At 65.1% G+C, this 21323-nt stretch overlaps 2 protein-coding genes across 15 annotated transcripts in view; one reads left to right on the top strand and one right to left on the bottom strand.

The window, feature by feature from the left end:
- The window catches only part of PRDM16 (PR/SET domain 16), a 313927-nt gene extending 303703 nt beyond the window's left edge, over nucleotides 1-10224 (bottom strand). For 8 of the 10 annotated variants that reach the window (XM_027060654.2, XM_027060655.2, XM_027060658.2 and 5 more), the window contains exon 1: nucleotides 9878-10061. In XM_027060654.2, coding sequence (XP_026916455.1) covers nucleotides 9878-9914 — 37 coding nt within the window. In that variant the 5' untranslated portion in view covers nucleotides 9915-10061. Of the gene's footprint in view, nucleotides 1-9877 lie in introns of all 10 variants that reach the window. The other 2 variants (XM_053205846.1, XM_053205835.1) reach the window with 2 other exon arrangements.
- Nucleotides 10225-10945: 721 nt separating this feature from the next.
- On the top strand, nucleotides 10946-20984 carry LOC128312378 (nascent polypeptide-associated complex subunit alpha, muscle-specific form-like). Of its 5 annotated transcripts, XM_053205866.1 has the most exons (4): nucleotides 10947-11727; nucleotides 14195-14748; nucleotides 14847-15279; nucleotides 18642-20953. In XM_053205866.1, the coding sequence occupies exons 1-3, from the start codon at nucleotides 11542-11544 to the stop codon at nucleotides 15244-15246; spliced, it is 1140 nt and encodes a 379-aa protein (XP_053061841.1). In that variant the 5' UTR covers nucleotides 10947-11541; the 3' UTR covers nucleotides 15247-15279; nucleotides 18642-20953. The 5 variants fall into 5 exon arrangements, 3 of the variants coding, with proteins under 3 accessions (XP_053061841.1, XP_053061831.1, XP_053061847.1); XM_053205856.1 differs by lacking the exon at nucleotides 18642-20953 and having other exon boundaries at nucleotides 10948-11727; nucleotides 14847-16507; XR_008291596.1 differs by lacking the exons at nucleotides 14195-14748; nucleotides 14847-15279 and having other exon boundaries at nucleotides 10946-11727; nucleotides 18642-20984.
- Nucleotides 20985-21323: the final 339 nt, after the last annotated feature.

Here is a 21323-nt window from a genome sequence, read left to right as displayed (position 1 = left end):
CCCGCCGGCTAGAAACGCTGGCCAGGTCAGCACAGGCCAGAGATGCTGGTTTGCAACGCAGCAAAGACCTAAGCGTATGGCTCTCCCGAGACCGAGGGAGAGAACGGGCCGCCTGGTAAAAACGTGAAGTCTGGGGAAATGGCCTGAGTCTGCACCTGCACCTGACCTGACCTGACCAGGAGCGCTGTCTGAGGGCCCTGCGGTCGGGAGGGGGGAGGCGTGGGGCGCGCACGAGGGTCGGCGCCCTGCGCTTGCCCGCGGCGGGCAGGGCTCCCCTGTGTTCACCGTTTGGGCTCCTCCGGTGAGCGTAATTTCCAGTCTTTGTTTAAATGTTTTATGGACCGATGTGGCCGGGCCTCCCCGATGAGGCTGTTACAGCCCATTGAGCAGATACAAATGTCTGCGCGCCTTTAAATGCGTGCCCCTTTCCCTCGGAGACACAGCCAGAAGGGGCAATGGCAGTCTGTTCTGTAAATCCATATTTCGGCAGGATATCGACCGCCAACTTCTGAATATAGATATGGGGATCAAACTGTGTCACAGGAAAGGGTTCTCAGCCGTAGCAAGTCCCCATTCATCAAGCGTCCACCCAGGCACCTCCTCTCCGTGCCCGAGTGTTGGAGGTGCCCTGCCCACTGTGGGTGCCAGAGAAGCCCCATGCGTTCCAAGTGAGCCACTGAATTTAAAACAGAGGCACACGGAAGCAAAGGCAGACGAGCAAAGCTCCTCTCCGGGCATCTCTCCCTCACGTCCCCTCCTTCTGGCCTTTTTAATCTGAAATAGAGTCACTAATCGGCTCCGTGTGGACGCCAGGCCAGGGACGCCCGAGAGGGTTTGCCTCCGGACGCGCTGAGGCTGGGGGCGGCCTGTTGGTCTGATCTGGCTTCCCCTCTGCCCCAACAGCTTGGACACGAAAGCCCAGACCCTGGGGCAGCGACCCGTGAGCCCCCAGACTCGTCACGCTGCCCAGAGCGTGGCGACCTGACACCTGTCTCTGGGAGGCCACCCCACAGCATCCTGCAACCGTGTGGCACTCGGAGGGAGCCCTGCACGCAGTAGGCCCAAGGACAGCGTGTTCCGCTCCAGGGCAGGAAGGAACAGACAGATGGAACCGAGCCCCCGAAACACACAGAGGACCCTGAGCTCCTGCAGGAGTGGGGCGGGGGAGGGTGGGGGGCTCTAACGAGAGGAGAGCTGGCAGATGTCAGCAGCTGTTGGAACCCAGAGACTGCGTGAGGATAGGAAAGGTTTGGGGAAGGCAGCGGGAGGGGGTGGCTGCCCTCGGTGCAGGCTGCAGGTCAGAGGGGCCAGATGAGACCCCAGCACCCGAGCTTCCCAGTTTGAGAATAAAGACAAGCTGAGATCTCGTCCGTGTGTTTTATTTCATGGCCGAGCCGTGCGCAAGAACCAAAGCGGACCTTTGCTGGCACAGAGCAGACCTCTGGGTGCTACGGCTTTGCACCCTCAGCCTGACTGGCACACACGTGTGCAGGCCTGCACACCCCCACCGCTCCCCCCACCGTGGGCCCCCCGGGTGACCCTCGGGAAAGCTCGGGAGCCTGGGGACCAACAAAACGTCTCCCCGGGCAGACGCGGGGGACGAAACCCAAGCTCTGACTGCCGGTCTGAACGGACTATGATTTCTGCCTCACTCCCTGCCTGGCTCCAGGATCCTCCCCCCTCCAAACCCCATGCTGGACCCTTCCAGAACCTTCCACGCAGCTCGAGGCTGGGGGACAAATAAGACGCAGGTGCACACAGGTATTTGTGGGGGCGGGAGGTGAGCAGGCAGGCCCCGCACCCCTGCCTCGGTTCAGGCCCCGCACCCCTGCCTCGGCTCAGGCGGAGACAGTAAGGGGAGAGGATAGGGCGGCAGTAAGGTCGGGAGCCACGCTGGCAGCAAGGGCAGGGCGTGGGGATCGGGAGTGGGGCACCCACGGTATGAAGCCAGGTTTCTGGGGCCAGGACGGGAAGCCCCCAGCCTGCCCCACGGCGGCCTCAAATGCAGCGTCCAGGTCCGGGGCTTGATATTTGCAGGAAGCATTCGGCTTTGTTATTCTTTCTCAAGTAGGAAAGCAGGCAAAGCCATTCACTTCTCGACCAGGTAGCACCTCGAATGGAAAGAGAACGGCCCGAGGGCACACGCTGGGTAGGCGGAGGTCACGTCAGCGGGACTGGTCCCCAGAATTGGGATCTGGGGACACCTGGCTGCGGCGCGCCCCACCCAGCCCCAGGGGCCACATCCCTGAGGAGCAGGAGGGGCCTCCAGACCTAAGGACGCCGTGCCTGTGTCCCTGTCAATGTCCTCCCATCACCCGCACCGGAATCCCTTAGGAAACAGAAATGTGTCCAAAGTAAACCCATCCAGGTGAGTCAGGAGGCCAAGGAGTAGGGCCAGGGGTTAGCCCTCCACGTGGCCAGAAAAGCCCAAGGACGTCTCCAGGAATTCCCCAAGAATCCACTTGGAAGGCCTGGGCACCCCTCACATGCCCCGGGGCACTGCCTGGGCCTGGGGAGGAAGGCCCTCTGGAAGGAGCCCAAGGCGAGGCTGAGCCCGCCTCCTTCCCTCCCCACCTCCACGCTGAGAAAAGCCCACCTTGAAGCTCACCTGAGAGCCAGGAGCCACCGAGGAGCCCTGTTCCCCACCACCCTGCGCCCAGGTCGGTCCCCCCGTCACCTGCCATGCCACCTGCGGGGTCGGCTTGGGCTGGGCACGGACGCCCGCGGACACTGCCGACCCCACACACACCCCATGCGCCGGGGGCGCACCCCCGTCCCGGCGCTGGGCTGCCACGGGAAGCAGCAGGGGTCTGGTGAATTGTGCAGAGAAGCCTCACCTCGGGCTCAGAAAGCACGTGTGTGAGGGTCACCGATCCTCTCTCTTTCCCGCGCAGGGGTTCACAGGGGAGCACGACAGAAGCTGCTCCTGGCTTCCCCAGGTTTGAGCGGGAACACCGCCGTCCCTGGGGGGAGGGTTCGCTCCCACGCCTGTAAAACCCTAAAGCCAGGTGTGTTTATGGGTCCGTCCACCCACCGGGGGTCGGGGGCGGGGGGGGGGCAGGAAGGTCTGCGGCGCCAGCCTCGGGGTCCCCTCTGGCCCCAGACGGATTTCAGAGGGGTCTAGCTACGCGTGACGGTCCACGTCAACCCCGGGGTTGGACCAGCACGGAAGGAGAGGCGAGACCCCACATCACCAGGTTTGTTTAAGGACGGGCCCCACCGTCTCCACCCTGAAGGAGGAGTATTTGGGGTTGAAAAGGGCCCGGGCGTCGGAAAGTAAAGCGGACAGGGATGATGCAGGGCCTTCTACGGAGGAGAGAAAATATTCACCGGGACCCAGCCATGTTCTAAAATGATTATAAATTATTTTAACAGTGCCTTTGCAAAGGGTTATAAAAACAGCCATAATATATTTTTTTCCTTAGATTCTAGAATTACCAGTGTGACAGCTAATGCAATAATGATTTGTTTCAAATGCCAGTGTTTAAGCTGTATAAAGCTGATTTTATACATTTTTCCAGTAGGCCGCATTGTAGTTAATGAAATTAAACACTCCAATCGCATTTGTCCCCAGGGGACGAGGAACTGTACACAGCACTGGTTTATTTTTTTATTAAAATAAATTGCAGCCAGCACGATGGACTTAATTGCATACAGAATTGAAAAAGAAACATTCCGTTGATATAATTAAGCCAATTTTCATGGACAGAAATAGTTATAGTGGATATAAAATAAGCAAAGCCTTCACCAGAATCTGACTTCCCTCCTCTTTTGCACAGAATGTTAACTATTAAACAAATATGTATCTCGGAGCCGAGGCACCGCTCTCTCGGAGCTCCGGGGCACTGTTCCGGAGTCTTGGGAGAGGCCGGCCAGGCGGGCCAGCCAAGGATGCGATGGCAGAAAACCCAACACAGAGAGTGGTGGGGCAGGAAGAGGCCTCCCTCGTCGCGCGGGGGGCCCACCAAAGCTTCGGAGCACTGGCCGGCCCAGGATGGGTACCGTGGCCCGGGGGGTAGCCCGTGAGGCGCCCAGGCTGAAGCAGCAGCGGCCGATTCCGGGCTGGACCTCCAGCTCCAGCTCCCAGTTCCTCCCGCCCAGTGGCTGAGGTCCACACAGCAGCGGGCTCCACCTCTCCCTGATTGCCTTGGGGGAGGGGCAGTGATTATTTCCCTCCAGATTTGGGGTGGCAGCGGGAGGGTGAGCAGGCAGCCCCCACACCTCCGACCTCTGCTTCGGCGGAAGGCAGCACCTAGAGGGTGTCAACACTTCTGCCGTTCTGCACCTGCCCTGGGGAGAGGACGCCGGGACCCAGGGGCTGGAAAAGCCCAGGGCGAGCGTCCTGCGCAGCCTGGGGAAGAGTCCAGACCGGGGCAAAGAGAACCGGGCCTGGAGGAGGCTGACGACACAGTCAGCCGGCTGCATTCCCAAGCGGGAAGGACACCGATGTCCTATTTGCCGTTAAAGACCAGACCTGTTATAGGCTGAGCACTGGCCTTGGGAGAACGCTTAAACCTTGAGACAGTTTAAAAAAAAAAAAAAATGCTGTGGAATCAAGTGCAGCCTGCAGGACCCTAAGGAAGGGGGCGGGGAGGGGGTGTGAAACAAGAAAGCTTGGGGAGCTTTGCCTAAGTGGCATTCAATTTCATCCCTAACTTGCTGTGTGCCTTTGAATGGGCTAGTTGACCTCTCTGTGTTTGGGAGTTCTTACCACGAAAAGTGGTGCCCACGAGGCCGAAATCCCTCCTCCCCGGGTCAGTGAGAGGAAGTGGGGTCACGCCCAGTAAGCGGACCAAGAGCGCCTTTCAGGGATCCTGGACCCTCCCCTGTGTCCGGAGGCTGCGGCAGGGACCGGGGCATCGGCTCAGGCCCGCAGGTCCTTCTGGGCCTCCCGGGGCAGGTGCTGGGGCGAATGCCCGAGGAGGGGGGGTGGTGGGGACCAATGGGCCACCCGGGGCGGAGCTGGAGGAAGCATCCCGGGAAGGCAGGGTTGACGGATCCGCAAAGCCAGACCTCCACCCTGCGCTTGCTCATCTCAGCATCTCCGCCCTCCCCACAACGCCCGCCAGACACCCCCTTAAAGCGCTCCCTGAGACTTCGTGCCCAGATCCGCAAAGCCACCTCGACCGGGACGCGGGCCTGCCCCCCACAGCGTCGGGGTCAGGGTCAAGATTCAGGGAGTTCAGGCGCAGAGCCCGCCCTCCTCCATCCAGGAAACTGAGAGGTGGGGACCCTCGGGCCCGACCTGGGCCCTGGAGGAGGAGGGCGCTGCTCCCGCGAGCTGGGCTGGGGCGAGGTGCGCCCCGGCCGCTGCTGCCGCCAGGAAGCCGGCTGCGCTGTGTAGACGGCAGCGCCATTCGCCCCGCTCGGTAGTTTGCCGGGACTTTGTGAGCGCGGAGGACAGGGGACTTCGGCAACCATCCGCTCGGCCTGGGGTCCCCAAGGCCCCGCGGCCCGGCCAGCCCGCGCCAGTCTGCAGCCCTCGCGCCTGCGACCGCCGCCGTACCGCGCGGCAAGGCCCGGGTCTCCTGTCCCTTGGCCAAGTTTCCTTCCCGCAGGGGGACAGCGCCCAGGCTGTCCCTTGTCCTCCTGCGCCCGCTGCTCGAGCTGTGGCGTCCAAGACTTGTTACACGGGTTTGATTCAAAACCTGATAAATTGTCTCTAACGCCGTTTGAAATTTTTAAACGAAATTATTCAAAAGATTTTTAATCCTGGATAATTTTTGTTGAAACTCTAATTATACATCACCTTAATTACCAGCCCCAGCCCCCCAAGGATCCCTAATTGCCTCCTAATTGAATAAAACAGGGGGCTAATAGAGCCCACAGCCGCCCTGCGAGCTGGTGGCCTCCCCCTGGGGGCCCGGTGGGGGGAGCCTCTGGCTGGCCCCACCGCCAGCACCGGGCCTCGGGACCAGCTCCCCAGCTCCGAGCTGTGCCCAGAAGGGGAGCTCAGGGCGCTCGGGGCCATGGGGCCTGAGGGTTGGAGGCCCAGCCCGCACCTGCTCCAGACCTGCAGCCGACCAGGAGGTTGCAGGGCGGCCTGGTGGGGACCTCGGGGCACATCAGTGCCCTTCCCCTGGGAGCCCGCTCGGGGGTCACTTAACGCACAGCACTTGGCCTCTGCCCACCCCCTCCCCCCACAGCCCTGGGCGCCCAGGCACACCCGCAGGGCCAGTGTGGAAGCCGGAGCCCGAAGGCACCCGGTGCGCGTACTGCCGCGGGGCACCTGGCCTTGGCCGCCAGCCCTGCACTCCGCCCCTCCACGGCGGCCTCCGCGTTTTCGCCCGAAGCGGGGCGACAAGCTGCACTCCGGCCGGACATTTCCCAGCACTGCTGCCCTCGCAGGCGTCCAGACAGGAGGCCGCTGTCCTGGCTCCGGAGAGAGAAAACTGGTGGAAGGGGCAGACCTCCCCTGGCGGGCAGGCGGGGGAGGGGGGGGGGAGGGCAGGGCCCAGCGGGGCGGGAGCCTGGCCGCTGTGGCTGGGGACAAGGGGCTCAGCCTCCAGCCGCTCTCCCCTCACCCTGTGTCGCACACACACCTTCCTCACGCGCACGGCGCTGGAACTCACAGACGAGACGAGACGCGCCAAGTTGGGCGTCGGGCAGAGGCAGCGGGCCCCCCAGGTCGGCCCCAGGGCTAGGCGGCGGGCGCCCGGAGGACACTAACCCCGGGCCCGGAATACGTGGGGTCTAGGAGTCTATCGCGCCCGTGGGGATCAGGTCTCAGGCGCCGCTCTAACGGGGGCCGCGGCGGCCGGACAGTCTCTGGGGACGCTTCTTCCCCTGCACGGGGTCCCCCAGCTGTGCTAGCAGGAGGTCAGGAGGGGGGCACCTTGGCTGGGTCGACCCCCACCTGTTCACCTGGCTCCCAACAGGGGCAGAAACACAAAGCTTTTGTTAGGCATTTCATTTTTAAACGTAGGGCAAGGACGCCTGCGATTCCCCGCAGGCCAGCGGTGCCCTGGCCAGCGAGAGGGCACTCTGGTGGACCGCGCCCCCCTCACCCCCGGTCCTCACTCTGCCTGCAGCTGTCTGGGCTCACATCGAGGAGATGGTGAGCACGTCAATGGCCTCTGCCCTTGGAAAGCTCCATTCGGAGCCCCCGGCGTGGGCCCCAAAGGTGCTACCAGCTCAGTAAAGGTGCTACCAGCAGCCCCAGCAGGGGAGCCCCCTGGAGTGGGGTCCCGGGAAACACAAACGAAATCACGGCCCCCCTTAGACGCACCCTCTAAGGCAGCCCCCGCTCTCCGACTCAGGGACTGACGCTCGCTGACCAGGCTGTCCTTCCACGTGGCCTCAGGCACAGCCCAGCCCTGCACGCTGGCCTGATGACCATGACCCCTCGTTCCTCCCCCAGCCCCCCGACCCTGGCCGGGAGGTGGCCTGAAGGTGGGGGGGGGGGCGCAGATTCTGTCGGCCGCCCTGGGGCTGCCCTGCTGCCTCACATTCAGGTAATGGAGTCAGGTCCCCAGGGACGTCCACATCTGCTTAAAATATCGTCCAGTGAAATGAAATTCCTCAGCGGATCCAGGGCCCGGTGTCAGGCAGGCAGCCGTGGCCCTGTGCCTGCCTCGGCCGCCTTCCTGAGGAGGGCCGAGAGGGGTTTCCAGTTCCTGCCCCAGTGTGGGCTCCAGCTGGGTCTGGGCCTGAGCCACGCGCTGTGCTGGGCTCTTCCTCACGAAGGACTCCCAGGAAGGGGGAACCTGGGCTCTGCCCTACCCTGGGGTCTGGTTCCCTGGCCTCAGGGCTAGGGACGCCGCGGGACGCTGCCAGGAACCCGTTCTGGGTCCTGAGGGGAGCGGGCAGCGCAGGCTTCCCCACCTGACAGAAGGGCTGCAGGCCAGATGGGTGGCCCGCAGGGGCGTGGGACGCTGGCTGTTCCCAGGGCTGCTCTGGGGGCACTGAGCCGGCCTCTCGCTTGCGGCGAAGGCCCAGGGAGAGCGCCGCGCTTTCCACTTTCTCGCTCAAAGCTTCGGCCCCTTCGAGAGCCCGAGGGGGCAGCTCGCAGCCCAGGGGCGAGGCTCTGAGAAAGCCCGCTGCGCTCCCGCACAGACCCCAACGAGCACAGGGACACCCACACCCCACGGCCCACGGGCCCACAGGTAGTGCAGGCACACCCCTGGACCAACCAGCCAGGAAACATTGGGGCCTTGTTCGCACCAAGAGGGGCCAGAGATCACAGGAGGCGGAGGAGGCCCAGGCTCTGAGCGCGGGGCAGGGGAGACGGGCTGGAAAGGGGAGCCTCGAGGAGGAGCCCCGCACAGCCCCGGGGGGGACTCCAGGGGCGCCCGGCAGAAGCCGGGAGCTGCTTTTCCCCCTGGCGGGCGGCGGGTGCCTGGCCTCCGGCCGGGCCACCGGGGCGCAGTCCTGGGGAGCCGGGCCGCCCCAGTCGACGGAGCAGAACTTCTCGCGAAGAGTGTGGGCAGTTTCTGGCCCACCAAGGCTCGTGCTCAGGGGCTCAGCCGCCGTGCGGTGAGGCTCGGCCTGGGCCCGCCGGGTCGGCCCCGGGTCAGGCCGGAGAGCAGCGCGCTGGACGACCTGGTGGCCGGGCGGGGATCCCGAGGGGGAGCGGGCCGGGCGCCCCTGCCGCGGGTGGGCGGGCGGCCGGCGGAGAAGGGGGCGGCGGGAGCAGGCGGCGCCGGGTCCTCTCTGCGCGGCGCTCGCCGCTTCGCTGCAGCCGGGCCTCGGCCGGGCTTCGGGAGCCGCGCTCGCCCGCCCCGCCGCGCCGCCGCTCCCACCTGCCCTCCGCCCGGGGCCGCGATCCCGGGCCCGCGGGCCTCTCGGCCGAAGGTGCCGGCGGCCGGAGCGCGGGGGGCGCGGCGGGGCGGCCGGGCGGCCGGGCGCACCGGGCCGGCGGCGAGGACCCGGCCGGCGGCGGGCTGGGCGCGCGAAGCCTGGGGCTCGGCCCGAGACGGAGCGAAAGAGAAAGTAAGACCGGGGACCGGGCAGCGTCGCCGGGGGCAGCCGTGTCCCCGCCGGGCCTCGAGGCTGTGCCGGGCGACCAGGGGCAGGGGGGCTGGGGAGAGGAGGGGGGGGCGGGTGGCCGAGCGGGGCCGAGGGCGGCGGCAGCAGCGGGTCGGAAGGCGGCCGGGTGGGGACCCTCCTGCCGGAGGCACCCGCGCCGGGGCTGCCCGGGCCACGGAGGAGCGCCCGCCCCCCGCGCGGGGGCACCAGTCGGGAATAAACTTCCCGACCGCAGCTCCAAGCCCAGGAAAGAGTCTCCATTTTGCTCCCCAAGTGGCCGCGGCTGTCCCGCCGCCGCCACCCCTGCCCCTGCGCCCGCGAAGCGGGGTGGACGCCGGCCCCGCGCCCCCTCCTCCGCCCCCTCCCCGGCTCGGGGTCTCCCTCCTCTGCGCCCAGCTGGCGGACGCCAAAGGCGGTGCTCTAGCGCCCACTATTTCAAAAGCCCGGAATATGATTTGACCAGGACTGAGAGCCACTCCGAGAGAGAGAGGGAGAGAGCGAGCGAGGAGGAAAAAGTTGCTCTACCCTTTCGTCAACTTTTCGCTAACTTTCGCTTTTCGCTCCCCTCCACCCCCAGCCCTCCCCCTCCGCCCCCCTCCCCGGCCCCCACCGCGCGCCTCGGGTTCCCGGGCCCGAGCGCCTGACACTGGGGGTGGGGGGGGGGAGGGGGTTCGCGAGGAGGGGGCCGGCGCCTTCGGGGAGCGCGCGGCCCGGGCGCCCCGAGCCTCTGCGCCGAGCCCGGCCGCCCCGGAGCGCGGGAGGCGGAGCAGCCCCCGGGGCCGCGCGGCCGATCGGAGGGCCGGGAGCCCAGGGCGCGCCGGCCGCGCCCCGACGCGCACCCCTGGCCCGGGCGCCCCGGCCCCGCGGCCCGGACCCGGCGGCGCGGCGCGGCCGAGCGCGGGAGACTTACTTTTGGCCAGCTTCCTCGCCCTCGCCTTGGATCGCATGGTGCCGGCTCGCGGAATCTCTCTCCTCCTCCTCGAGTCCAGAAGCGGCTACACACTATCTTCATCTCCGCAGCATTGTCAGTTTGGACACCTTCGCACATGCGCACAGAGCACTCAATCTGACACCCCTCGCCGGGGCCAAAAAAACTTTGCAATGTATTCATCATCCTCATCGTCGCGCCGCCGTCGCCGCCGCCGCCTCGGCGCGGGATTGGGGGGCTCTCCTCGGCCTTCCCGGTCTTCAACTCACTTATCTCTCCCCCCCCCCGCCCCCTCTCCCCCCCCCCTCCCTTTTTGGCGCAGCTCGGAACTGGCCCTTTAAGAAAACATTCTGTGCACGGCGCTCCCGCCCGGGGCCCGCACCCCGGACACTTTAAAAGGACCCAGGTGGCCCCGGAGGCGAGGTGACTACTCCCCCCCCCCCCCCCCGCCCTTCCCCTGCGCCGCGTCGCGCGGCTGCTCCCGCCCCGGCCCGGGCCGCGTCCGCGCCGCCACTTCCTAGAACGGGGGCCGCGCGCGCCGAGAGTTCGGACGCGGGTCTGGCTGGGTTGCTTCGTTTTGTTGCATTTTATTACCGATTAAAGAGCCTCGCGTTCGCCGCCGCCCCAGCCCGCTCCTGTCCCCGCGGGCCCCCGGCCCGGCCCGCCGTCGCCCGAGGGGGTGTCCGGGCCCCGCGCGCCGAACCCGGCTCCTCCGAAGGCCCCTCCGGGACCCGCGCCCCCCTCGGGCCTGCCCGGCTCCCGCCCCTCCCCTCCGCCCCCCACCCCAGCGCCGCCGCTCCGGGCTTCGCGGCTCGAAAACAACAGCGGCGGCGCCGCCCGCTCCGCGCTCCGCCGCAGCCCCGGCGGGCGGGCGGGCGGGCGGCTGAAACTCGGACCCGCCGCCCTCGGTCCGCGCGGAGCCGCCGAGAGCAGCGCGCCGGTCACCGGGGACGCAGCGCGGGGGCAGCCGTCCGAACCCCGGGGCGCCCCGGACCTCGCCGCCCTAGGGGCGCGCCCGCGCACTCCCGCCCCCGCCGGCCCCAGGTGAGTACCCGGCGGCGCGACCCCCGCCCCCCACCCCGGCCGGGCCACCTTCGGGGAAGGGGCCTCTCGCGGCCCAGGTGCGTCGCGGGCGGGAAAGGCCGGCGGAGCAGGTGGCAGGGAGCGGCCGGCCGGGCGGCCCTGCGACGCGGAGGGCCGGGCGGGATGTCCGGGCCAGGGGCCTGGTGGGGACAGTGAGAACTCCTCATTCGAGGGTGTCTGGGATTCGAGAATGAAATGGGGGTGGGGGCGTGGGGGGGAAGGAGGCGCTGACCCCGGCCCTTCCTCGGGCGGGAGCTCTGCCAGGCTGCACCGGGAGCCGTCCCAGAGTCCGCCCGAGCAGGGCAGAGGCCGAGCCTCGGATGCGGGTCTCCGCTGCGGCGGGTGGGCTCTCGCCCAGCCGCTCCCCATTTGTTGTGCAGCGAGGCTGGGGAGGCGCCTCCGCCGAGACCTGCGTTCCGAGCCTCACGGAAGAGAGGTGAACTCGCCGCGGTGGAACAGCTAGCACCGAGACCCTGGGGTCCTAGCAGAGGCCCTCCGGTGGCCCGTGCCACCCCGGGCGGGCGAGCTCAACGGAGCAGGGCTTGGCAGGGGCAGAGGCGGGGATGAGCTGGGCCTCTGCGCCCCCGCGGCCCACAGCTGCCTCCCTGTCTGAATTCCAACGCCCACTGAGCTTCCCGGGCTTCGGGGTGCCCCCGTCTCGAGCCCCGCTTGCTGCCCCAGGCGGAGAAGGCACTCTCTTCCCTGCTCTGTTTCTCGCTGAAGGCAGCCTCTGCTGTTTCCGGCCACAGGTGAGTGTTGCCCCTCTGGGCGCCGCGGGGAGCTCACCGGCGGCCGGGTCCCCTTGCCTGCAGCCCGTCCCAGGGCCTGTCGCCCCCACCCCCCACTCTCTCTGTCCCCACGGGCTGGGTGCAGAACTGCCGGGGCCGGGGGGTCCCTGGCCGGGCTGCCAGGCTCTGGGATCATGATGGGTGGTCCCCATGGGGGACTGGGGCCTTGCCGCAGCCCCTAGCAGGCTCCTAGCCCACTTCAGTCCCAGGGTAGGGGGTCACCCGGAGCAGAAGGAGGGCACCTGGAGCCCAGAGCTGGGAGCTACTCTATAACCCAGCCGAGGCGGCTCCAGCCCATGGACCTGACCTGTCTGGTGCCACTGGCCAAAGAGGACACAAGGTCACCCTCAGACCTCAGCACCCCGGGAACCCCTTTCCCCACGCCTGGAGCCCCCTTGCAAAGTTGGTGCCGAGGCCGCGAAGCACTCTCACCTGCCGTTCTTTCCCCCACCTCCACCCCCCACCCCAGTGCAGCTCAGGCCTCCTTTTCCCCTGCCCTGGAGGTGGCCAGCAGGCTCCAAGGTTAGGAAGGCCCAGCCTTCTTCTTGGGGCACCCCAGCTCACTCTGGCCATCTAGCTCAGCTCAGAAGGTGATTAAAATCTTCTGGGCCATGATGCTCTCTCGACTCTGGGGCTGTTACCCCTTCCAGGGTCTGGGGAAGGAGGACATGAGCTGCCTCTTCCCTGCCCTCCTCCAGGGCCCTGGGCTGGGGGTGGGGGTGGGGGCCGCAGCTCAGGGCCTGCCTGGGGAGAAGGAAGTAGGGGTCAGGAATGGCCAGGAGAGAGCCTAGCTGCTGGCACCCCCTGGTGCAGAGCGCTGGCTCCCATCCCCCAAGGGTTCTGCCTGGGCCGACCATCCTCAAGGCCATGGCCCTGGCCTGGCCGGGCCCTGCCCCCGCGTGGCCAGATTTAGAACCGAGAACAGGTCAGGCTTTGTAGAGTCCTGCAGAGAGAAAGGGCGAAGAAGGGGGGCTCAGAGGCCAGGCCAGATCCTAGCCCTGCCCTGCAGACATTTGGGGACGTGGGGGAACAGGTATGGGCCGGCGGGGGCCACTAGAAGAGGGGCAGTTTTCATTTTGTGGACACTAAACAGTCGGAGGGCAGTTTTCAAGGCAAGCCAAGCCAAGCGTCAGGGACTCCCGTGACCGAGACCGGGCACAGGGGACACGCACTGTAACGCGGGCTTCGGCCGTGGGCCAAGGGGCCCAACGGTCAGAGGCTGGTGACCTGTGGGCAACAGGGATACACCCTTCAGGACCCGGCTTTGTTGCTGGGGTCCAGGGTCCTTGATAGAGGACTTTTCCCGCCGGTCTTTGCCACAGCCTGAAGTCCGGCTTTAGCCAGGAGCTCTGCCCACCAGGGCCTTTCCAACAAGCAGGGAGGTGTAGCTGGAAACCCAGGATCAGATGCACTCTTTCAGGAAAGGGCCCAATTTGAGAGGGTGAGCAAGCCAGTCCTCAGTGCTGTCGTAAGCAGCGAGCAGGGGGGTCCCCAACTCCGGGACGCCCCGAGAAGCCCAGGAGTGCCTCTCGCGTGCTCCCAGGGTTCACTCTGTCCTCGACTAGAGGGTCCCTTTCCTTGGCTAGGACCCTTGCTTCGTGCTGGCTCTTAAGGCCCGACTGCCGGAGAGCTCTGCGTTGTGATGTGTGTGCATCTGGAGTGCAGGGCCCTGGCCTCCTAGCCGGCACCCAGCCACCCGCCCAGGCCCTCGGGGCCCCAGGGAGCCCCACTGGGGCTGGGAGGCAGGACCGGGCAGGTGGATGGGCCCCGATTCTCACTGCTTCCCCCCTCCCTGTTTCTCTCTGCGCTCCTGAAACTTGGCCCTGGGCTTTCAGGCACTCAGCCTTCGGGGCTCAATTGGATTCCCGGTCAGGTTTTGACCTCCAGTTCCTGCTCAGAAAAGCTCTGAGTCGCTTGACAGAATAAAAGCACGTCTGCCTCAGTTTACATACGGAACTGCCCCCGAAGGGTCCAGACCACCAGTCCTTGCCCCACCCCCATCACGGGAACACTGGATCAGGCTGAGATGAGGGTCTCCCTCTCTGGGCACATCCTCCTGCCCCACATGGGGTGGAGACGTCTCCCAGACTTGAGCAGCAGAAGGCTTGGAGACCACTGGGATGCTGGAGGACCATCTGGTTTGATTCCCACTCTAGAGAAAACGGAGGTGGCACCCAGCAGGGGACTCAGCGGAGACCCAACGCAGAAGCCCGTCCAGTGCAGGGCCCAGAGCTAGCTGGAGCCTTTGGTCTAGGATGCTGGGGCTGTGGGGCACAGCCTCCGCGGTGTTTGTCCTCCTCCTGGTGCCTCAGCTCCGGCCGGGGCCACAGGAGCCTCCCAAAACTCTGGGGTTAATGTTTCAGGCCCCCTTTTGCCCTTCATCCCACCCCAAGGCCAAGGACCCCAGCTGTGAGCCGGCTAATTTTAGGGGACAGAGGACACAGGCCCTGATCTCTGGCCCAGCAAGATTGCCCGTGGAGTGGCAAGGCTGTTCCCTACGCGGCTCTCAGCGCAGGTCTCCCAGTGCACAGGCGGCCCCTTCTCTGGACTGGGTCCTGACTGTGTTGGGGCGCTGGCGGCCAGCGCTTCCCAGGAATGTAAGCCATGTACTCGATTTCCAACAAACCCCAGGTATTTGGAAGCCTACTTCCTCCCGAGGCAGGAGGACTGGGTCCCTTGCGGTCGGGCAGCCTCTTGGGAGGGTCCCCGGAGATTTCGCTGCCCTGGCTGGGACAACTATCCCTCAGGGGCACAGGCGCAGGCGTCTGCGCATTTGCGGGGCGTAATCAGAAATTCGTCTTGTTTTGTTTTGTTTTTCATGCAAGAGATTGCAGCTGTGGGCCTAAACTCCCCAGCTGAGCTCCCTGGGGCGGAGTTCGGTCCCAGGACCCCTGGCCCAAACGGGCTCTCTCCAGGGAGCGCAGGAAGCCCCCAGATGCGGCTTCCTCCGCGGCGCGCACAGGGGGCCCGGCGGAGCGGCGGGTAAGCGGCCAGGCTCCCGCAGCTGCGCGCGGACTCCGGCTACCGCCGCGCGAGCCACAAACGGAATCGGCTTCCCTCGCCGTTTCTCTCCATCCCAGACCTTTCAAAATCCGCCCACGAATGTGGTTGCGGGTTCGCGCCGATCCCGAGCCCTGCGCTCACCCCGCGCCGCTTGGAGCGGGGACTTGGCGCCGCGCTCACCCCCGGGGCCGCCCGCCTGCGCGCCGGGAGCAGCTTCGTTCCACCGAGCGCCCGTGCCCAGCAGCGCCCAGAGCTCCGCGCGGCGGAGGTGGCGCGGTGGTCCCGCAGAACGCTGCCCGCGTGGACGCCGCCGCCTCCTCTTGCTCCCGGTTCCGGCCGAGCTCCGGCAGGGCCCGGGGAGCAACGAAAACCGCGAGCCAAGTCGCTTTCCCGGAGGCGGAACCCCGGGAACCTCTGGGTGGGCGCCCGCCCGCCCGCCCTCCGCTTCCCCCAAAGCCCCAGAGGCAAGGACAGTGACGCAGCGCCCGGATAACTGAGCAGACTCCCCAGGTCAGCTTGCGCCCCTTCACCTGTCGGCTTGCAAAGCCCCCTCCTCTCCGTCCTCTCCGCCGTGGTCCCCGCCCCCACAACAAGGACCCTCTTAGTTTGGAAACCAAATGTCGCCTTTGCTCCTGTGGGCTCGACACACCAGAGCTGTAACCTTGGAAAAGCTGCGATGGGTTGCTTCTTCCCGCCTCAGTTTCCCCATTTGTGAAGTGGGGCCAAATCCTGGGCCCCTCCCACAGGTTTATGTGGGGCAGGTTGGAGAACTGATGGATGGAGCTCCCAAGCGGGGCTTGCGCACGCAGCCCACCCCTTGGGCGCGTTTGCGCCAGGAGGCTCAGAGCTGGTGCCCAGGAGCCCCGGGTTGCCCTCCAGCAGCTCTGGCCGGTCCCGCCTTGTGCGTCCCCAGCCGCATCCCAGAACTGCCCTCCCCGAGGCTCCGTGCAGGTGGTGTGAAGGCCCAGCTCGGCGGCCGGAGTCTCCTCTCTGCCCCTGCCTGGGTTTTGCTCGCCCGGCCCTTCTCTCGGGTTCCTCGGGGCCAGGGTGCAAGGAGGCTTAACACGCCAGGGTCCAGCTCTTCTGGCGGTACCACCAGCACCCCAGGCCCCGCAGGGGGAGGGTCCTGGGGCTGCCAGGGAGCGGAGACCGGCGACAGGGGCCCGAGTCCCTGCTCAGTTCCCAAGGGGGACTACGCCCCCCTCCCTCCTCCTCCCCTCGCTGCGGGTGCTGGGGAGATCCGGTGCGGCCAGAGCTGGAGTGTCCCGGCGGGCGCGTCGGGGCGGGACCCTTAGGGCGTGTCCCTGCGGTGCTCTTCCCCGCTGAGTGGTGTCCGAGGGGCTGGGGCTGGGGAACCAAGGGGAGGGGGCATGGCCTGAGCCAAACTTCCAGACCACGCACTGCTCTGGGCAGGACTGCCGCCGCCGGGGAGCTGGGGAGGGGAACTGGGGCGACCGAGAAATGCTCAGGGGGACACTCCCTCCCCTACACCCCTTTGCTACTTCTAAACCCGTAATGGGGGCGGCAGGGGGTGGCTGGTGGGGACCAGGACCGCCTCTGGGGAGGGCAAAAATTGACCTCCCCTGCTGAGGACCCGGGAGGTGGATGGAATCAGTCATGAGTCCTCCCTCCCAGGACAGAGCCTCCTGCCCTTGCCCCGGGTGCTGGTGCCCTGACGCGGGGCTCTGGAAGGGAGCAGGACCCATGCCTGTCTCCGCTCTGGTGCCTGAAGCACAGGGCCTGCTGCTGTCCAGCTCCACTCCCCGACCCCCCCCCACCCTCCCCCTGCATCCCACCCCACCCCTGTCCTTGCCTCCTGCCTTCTGGAGGGAGCTCCCATGAAGGAAGGGGGCCAGCCCCACGCCCCCTGCAGCCCAGGCAAGTCCACAGACCCCCCTGGCCTGGGGCAGGGTCCTGGCCTTGAGTGGCTCCCCATTCATGGGACAGACCCCCGCCCCCACCCCTCCAGAACAGCAGAAGTGTAGGGTGAGGGGAGCCGAGAGAGCCCAGTGGAGGGTGAAGGCAGGAAGAGCCTTAGCCGAGTCAGACCCCACTCCCTCTGGGACCCTGAGTCTGTCCCCCAGCTTCCTGGGCACCCCAGTGTCCTAATGTGTAATTTGGGGGCCACCGAGCCAGGGGTATTGTGGAGAGAGCTGCACGCAGACCCCACTGGCCCCTCTGGGTTGTGGCAGCTGTCATCAGCAGGGATCTACGCGCCCTCTGACCTCTCAGGTCTGTCATTAGGGACTCTGAGCTGGAGTCATGGAGAGGAGCTGCTCACTGGCTGGCCGGACCCGGAGGGCGAGTGGGCCAGGCCAGGGCTCCTGGGAGGCTCGGGGCGCACGGAATCCCCAGGTCTCAATGGGCTCCCAGAGTCAGGCCCCGCCCTCTGGCCCCGGACCTGCCCTGGTCTTCTCACGGGTGCACCCCTGCCCTCCGTGAGGCCAAGGCTCTGGGACCAAGCTGCAGACCTAGCATTCACTCGCTCACTCATTCGTTCATTTGCTGACGTGGCCAGAGGCCCCCAGAAGGCGGAGTGCTCCTGGAACTTACCAGGTGCTGTTTGCCCCTGCAGCCTCCAGGGCGGCTCAACAAAGCCCCACGGTTATCTCCAGCTCGCGTGGGGCTCAGTGAGTGAAAGAACGAGTCGCGAATGAATGAAAAGCACCGAGTGCGAAGAAAGTGGCTCTGAGAGCTGATTTCGGTCCAGAGGCCCAAGGGGACGAGGGGCAACCTTACCAGACGTCACCCGTTCTGAGTGCCAGAGGGCGCGTGCCCTGTCCTGCACCTGTCCCGACTCGCACAGGCCGCCAATGCCGGGCCCACGTGACAGGGACACAGCAGTGAACAAGCACCCGGTCCCCTGCTGCATCGTGTGTGGAAAAGGAAGCCAGCTTGCTCGAGGTGGGGGGGGGGCTCCGCAGGATGATGGGGGCAGGGGGTGACGGCGGCAAGAGAGAAACTGGCCCCATGGCGGTCCCTGGCTTGCCGTGACGGAGCGCGGGCGGTGCAGGGGCTCCTGGGCCAGGCCGCCGTGTGACCCTCGCGACAACGCGGCAGCAACTGCAATTGTTCGCACCTTACGGACGGGAGACCCGCGCTGGGAGGCACAGGGGCTCGTCAGAGGGGCAGGAGAGCGGGGTCCATCTGCCTGACCGCCGAGCCCTACGGTGCTGGTCGCCAGGGTGGGCGCGTGAGAGGCGCTGCTTACAGAGGGGCCTCTGTCTGGGACCCTTTCTGGGATTCCTTGTGGTGCCTGGGATGTGAGCCCCAGAGGGCGCCCTGGCACGACGGTCACCCGCCTGCTCCTGGCGGTGGCCAAGGCATTTATTTGTGGGCGTCCCGAGAGACGGAGCCGTTTGTGGTACGTGTTTCCCCAGAGTCCGGTTCCCACTGGGGAGTCGGGGTCCCCCTTTCCTTCCCAACACCCGCCCCTGGGGCCGTTCCGCGGCGGCCCCCGCGGGCCAGGCCCCGCACCCCAGCCGGTGGCTTTGGGGACTCCGCGTGGGGCTGACGTGCCCAACTAGTCATGCTCTGTATCTGGGCCTCCGCGGAGATATTTCCAATCGTAAAATGTGTCGTTCAGAAAACATATGTGTCAGTGGAGTCCTCGCTGAGCCTGGACCACATGGGACGTAGTTGTTCTAATAAACACGAATGGGCCAGTGTTCACATTAGAGAGGGAGCAGTTTCTCGTGGAAAGGCGGTGCTTTTAACAGAGGCTAATTAATAAACAGCGGGTAATTGTTCGTGGCACATTGTGGCAGAGAGTAATTTTCGTTTCAGAGGGTAGAAGGGCCAAACCCCCCTCCCCCCTCAGCCCTTCTGTGTAATAACCACCTTGGCTTCACCTCTGCCTTGAATTTTTACAGCTGGAGCTGTTTACCATCTTCCAACTCTCACGAAGAAAGGAAAAACTATCACTTAGAGCCATTGAAAACTCAGCATCCACGGTACGTGGATTTCTTCACGTAAATAAATCACACGAAGCGAGACTCGTGTTCTCCGAGTGACGTCATCCACTGAAGGCCGCCTCCCCCGTCAGATCAGCGTTGGGTGCTTTCCTCCTCGTGCGGGCGCCCTTTCCGCAAGACCAGGGCCCGGCCTCGGGCTCGGCCCGGGACGCCGGAAAGGTCTCTGCCTGGGTCAGCCCGGCACGACCGGGTCCAGAGGGCGGAAACAGTTCCAACTGCACAGACTGCTTGGAAGCTTTGCTTTGGAACCATAGGTTCTGAGGTTGAAAGGCCGTGAACGCATCCAGAAGAAACGTGTGCAGCGCCCAGCAGAAAGTGAAGGCCCTTTGGGTCCTTCCGGAGCTGACGGTGACGCTGGCTGTGGCGTCCTCCCCTTGAAATGAACGAGGAACCGGAAAATCACCGGGAAGGCGTCCAGGAGATGTGGCGTATTTGGCCACGAGAAGGGACAAAGTCCTGACCCGTGCCACAACGCGTGTGACCTCGGAAACATTATTCTCGGTGAAAGAAACTAGTCACGAGGCCACGTGTTGTCTGGGTCCATTTACAAGAAGTGTCTAGGACAGGAAAGTCCGCAGAGACAGAAGGTGGAGGGGTGGCTGACAGGGGCTGGGGGAGGAGTGGGGGGGGGGGTGACTGTTGACGGACGTGGGTCTCCTTCTGCTGGGTGAGGACCGTGTTCTGGAACCAGCTGGCTGTACTCAATGCTATCACACCGTTCGCTGTAAGACGGTAAATGTTACGCTGTGTGGACTGGATCTCAATACATCCGTTATTTTGCAAAGTCACCGCTGAGCGTGCACGTTTCAGACCTCCGCGCCCATCTCGAAACCCTTATTAAATTCGGGACCGAGCACACAGCAGGCAGGGCGGGTGACGGGGGTGTGCTCCCCGTGAAGGGATCCACGAGCGCTGGCCAGGCACCTCGGTGAAGCCTAAAGCCACGGCCCCTTTCCTCGGGGCTGGCTGTGCGGCCCCCTCCCCTCAGTCTGTCTCCTTCCCACCAGCCCGGAGGGAACCCCTACCCGGCATTTTGCGTTAAGCATCTCCTTGCCTCAGTTTACAGCGTCTTCACCCAACACAGGTGCAGAGTCGAGCTGCAGCGTCCGTTCAGCACGAAAATGAGTGAGACACATTAAAATCACCATAAAAGGGCAGGGGAGGTGTGATCCGTCCACACCACGGATTATCGTTTGGCCACTGAAAAGGGCACTGATGTAGCTATGACACGATGAACCTTGCAGACGTGATGCGCGGCACGAGAAGCCGGTCGCAAAAAGCCACGGGTCCTACGACTCTATATGACGTGCCCAGAGGGGCGCCCGGGTGGGTCAGTCGGTTAAGCATCTGACTCTCGATTTGGGCTCAGGTCATGATCTCACGGTTCGGGAGATCGAGCCCTGTGTCGGGATCGGTGCTGACGGCACGGAGCCTGCTTGGGATTCTCCCTCCCCCTCTCCCTCTCCCTCTCTCTCTCTCTCTCTCTCCACCCCTCTTCCCACCCACCCCTCAAAATAAATAAATAAACATATTATACGAAGTCTCCAGAATAGGCAAATCTGTAGAAACAGAGAACAGGTTGCCGGTCGCCAAGCTGCGGAAGGAAAGGCAGTGGCGTCACAGGCGGGTGACGGTCTCAAGGGACGGGCCAGACCCGAGTCTTAAGACCCTCAGTTGGAAGCCGGGGGGGAAATAAAGCTGACCACTCACGGCCCCCGGCCCTTCTGTTAATTCAAGCAGCCCACATTCACCGCACGCCTAGTGTGTGCTGGTGTGGCCAGAGGCCCGTAGATGTAGCCGTGACCGAAACAGGTAAAAGGCGTCCTCGCCGTGGAGCTCGTGTTCCCATGAGGAAGGCAGCAGAAGCAGGCTGAGACCCTGTCCAGCAGGTTCAAAGTCTCTGTGTGATGTGGGGGATAATCAAGGAGGGAAATGAGGAGACGAGCCGAGACACGAGAGAGTTAGAAAGGAACACTGTGAGTGTCTAGGGAACAGCATTTGGGCAGAGGGAACAGCCAGTGCTGAGGCCCTGAGGCACAAGTGGTCAAGGTGGCTGGAACACAAGGATGGAGGGAGGAGATCAATTCGGGGGCGCAGGGGGCAGGGGCGAGATGGTGCAGGTCAAGTCTACAGATGGGGTTAAGACTTTTAATCAGTCTCCCTTTCTCCCTTTCTCAAGGTTGGTTGTCCTGTATTAGTCTGTGGGCTCAACGTAATCACAAGGGACCTTAAACTGGTGAAGGGAGGGGCGCCTGGGTGGCGCAGTCGGTTAAGCGTCCGACTTCAGCCAGGTCACGATCTCACGGTCCGGGAGTTCGAGCCCCGCGTCAGGCTCTGGGCTGATGGCTCAGAGCCTGGAGCCTGTTTCCGATTCTGTGTCTCCCTCTCTCTGACCCTCCCCCGTTCATGCTCCGTCTCTCTCTGTCCCAAAAATAAATAAACGTTGAAAAAAAAAAAAAGTGGTGAAGGGAGGCAGAAGGATTCAACCGGCTTTGAATGTGGAAGGGGGCCCCGAGCTAAGGAACGCTGGTGGGCTTCTGACGCTGGTTCTAGACCGTCCCCGGAGGGAGGCACGCCTGC

The sequence above is a fragment of the Acinonyx jubatus genome, chromosome C1 (genome assembly GCF_027475565.1).
Source record: "Acinonyx jubatus isolate Ajub_Pintada_27869175 chromosome C1, VMU_Ajub_asm_v1.0, whole genome shotgun sequence".
NCBI classification, from domain to species: domain Eukaryota; kingdom Metazoa; phylum Chordata; class Mammalia; order Carnivora; family Felidae; genus Acinonyx; species Acinonyx jubatus.
The sequence above is the reverse complement of the archived record's forward strand: the minus strand, read 5'-3'. Positions and strand labels throughout refer to the sequence as shown.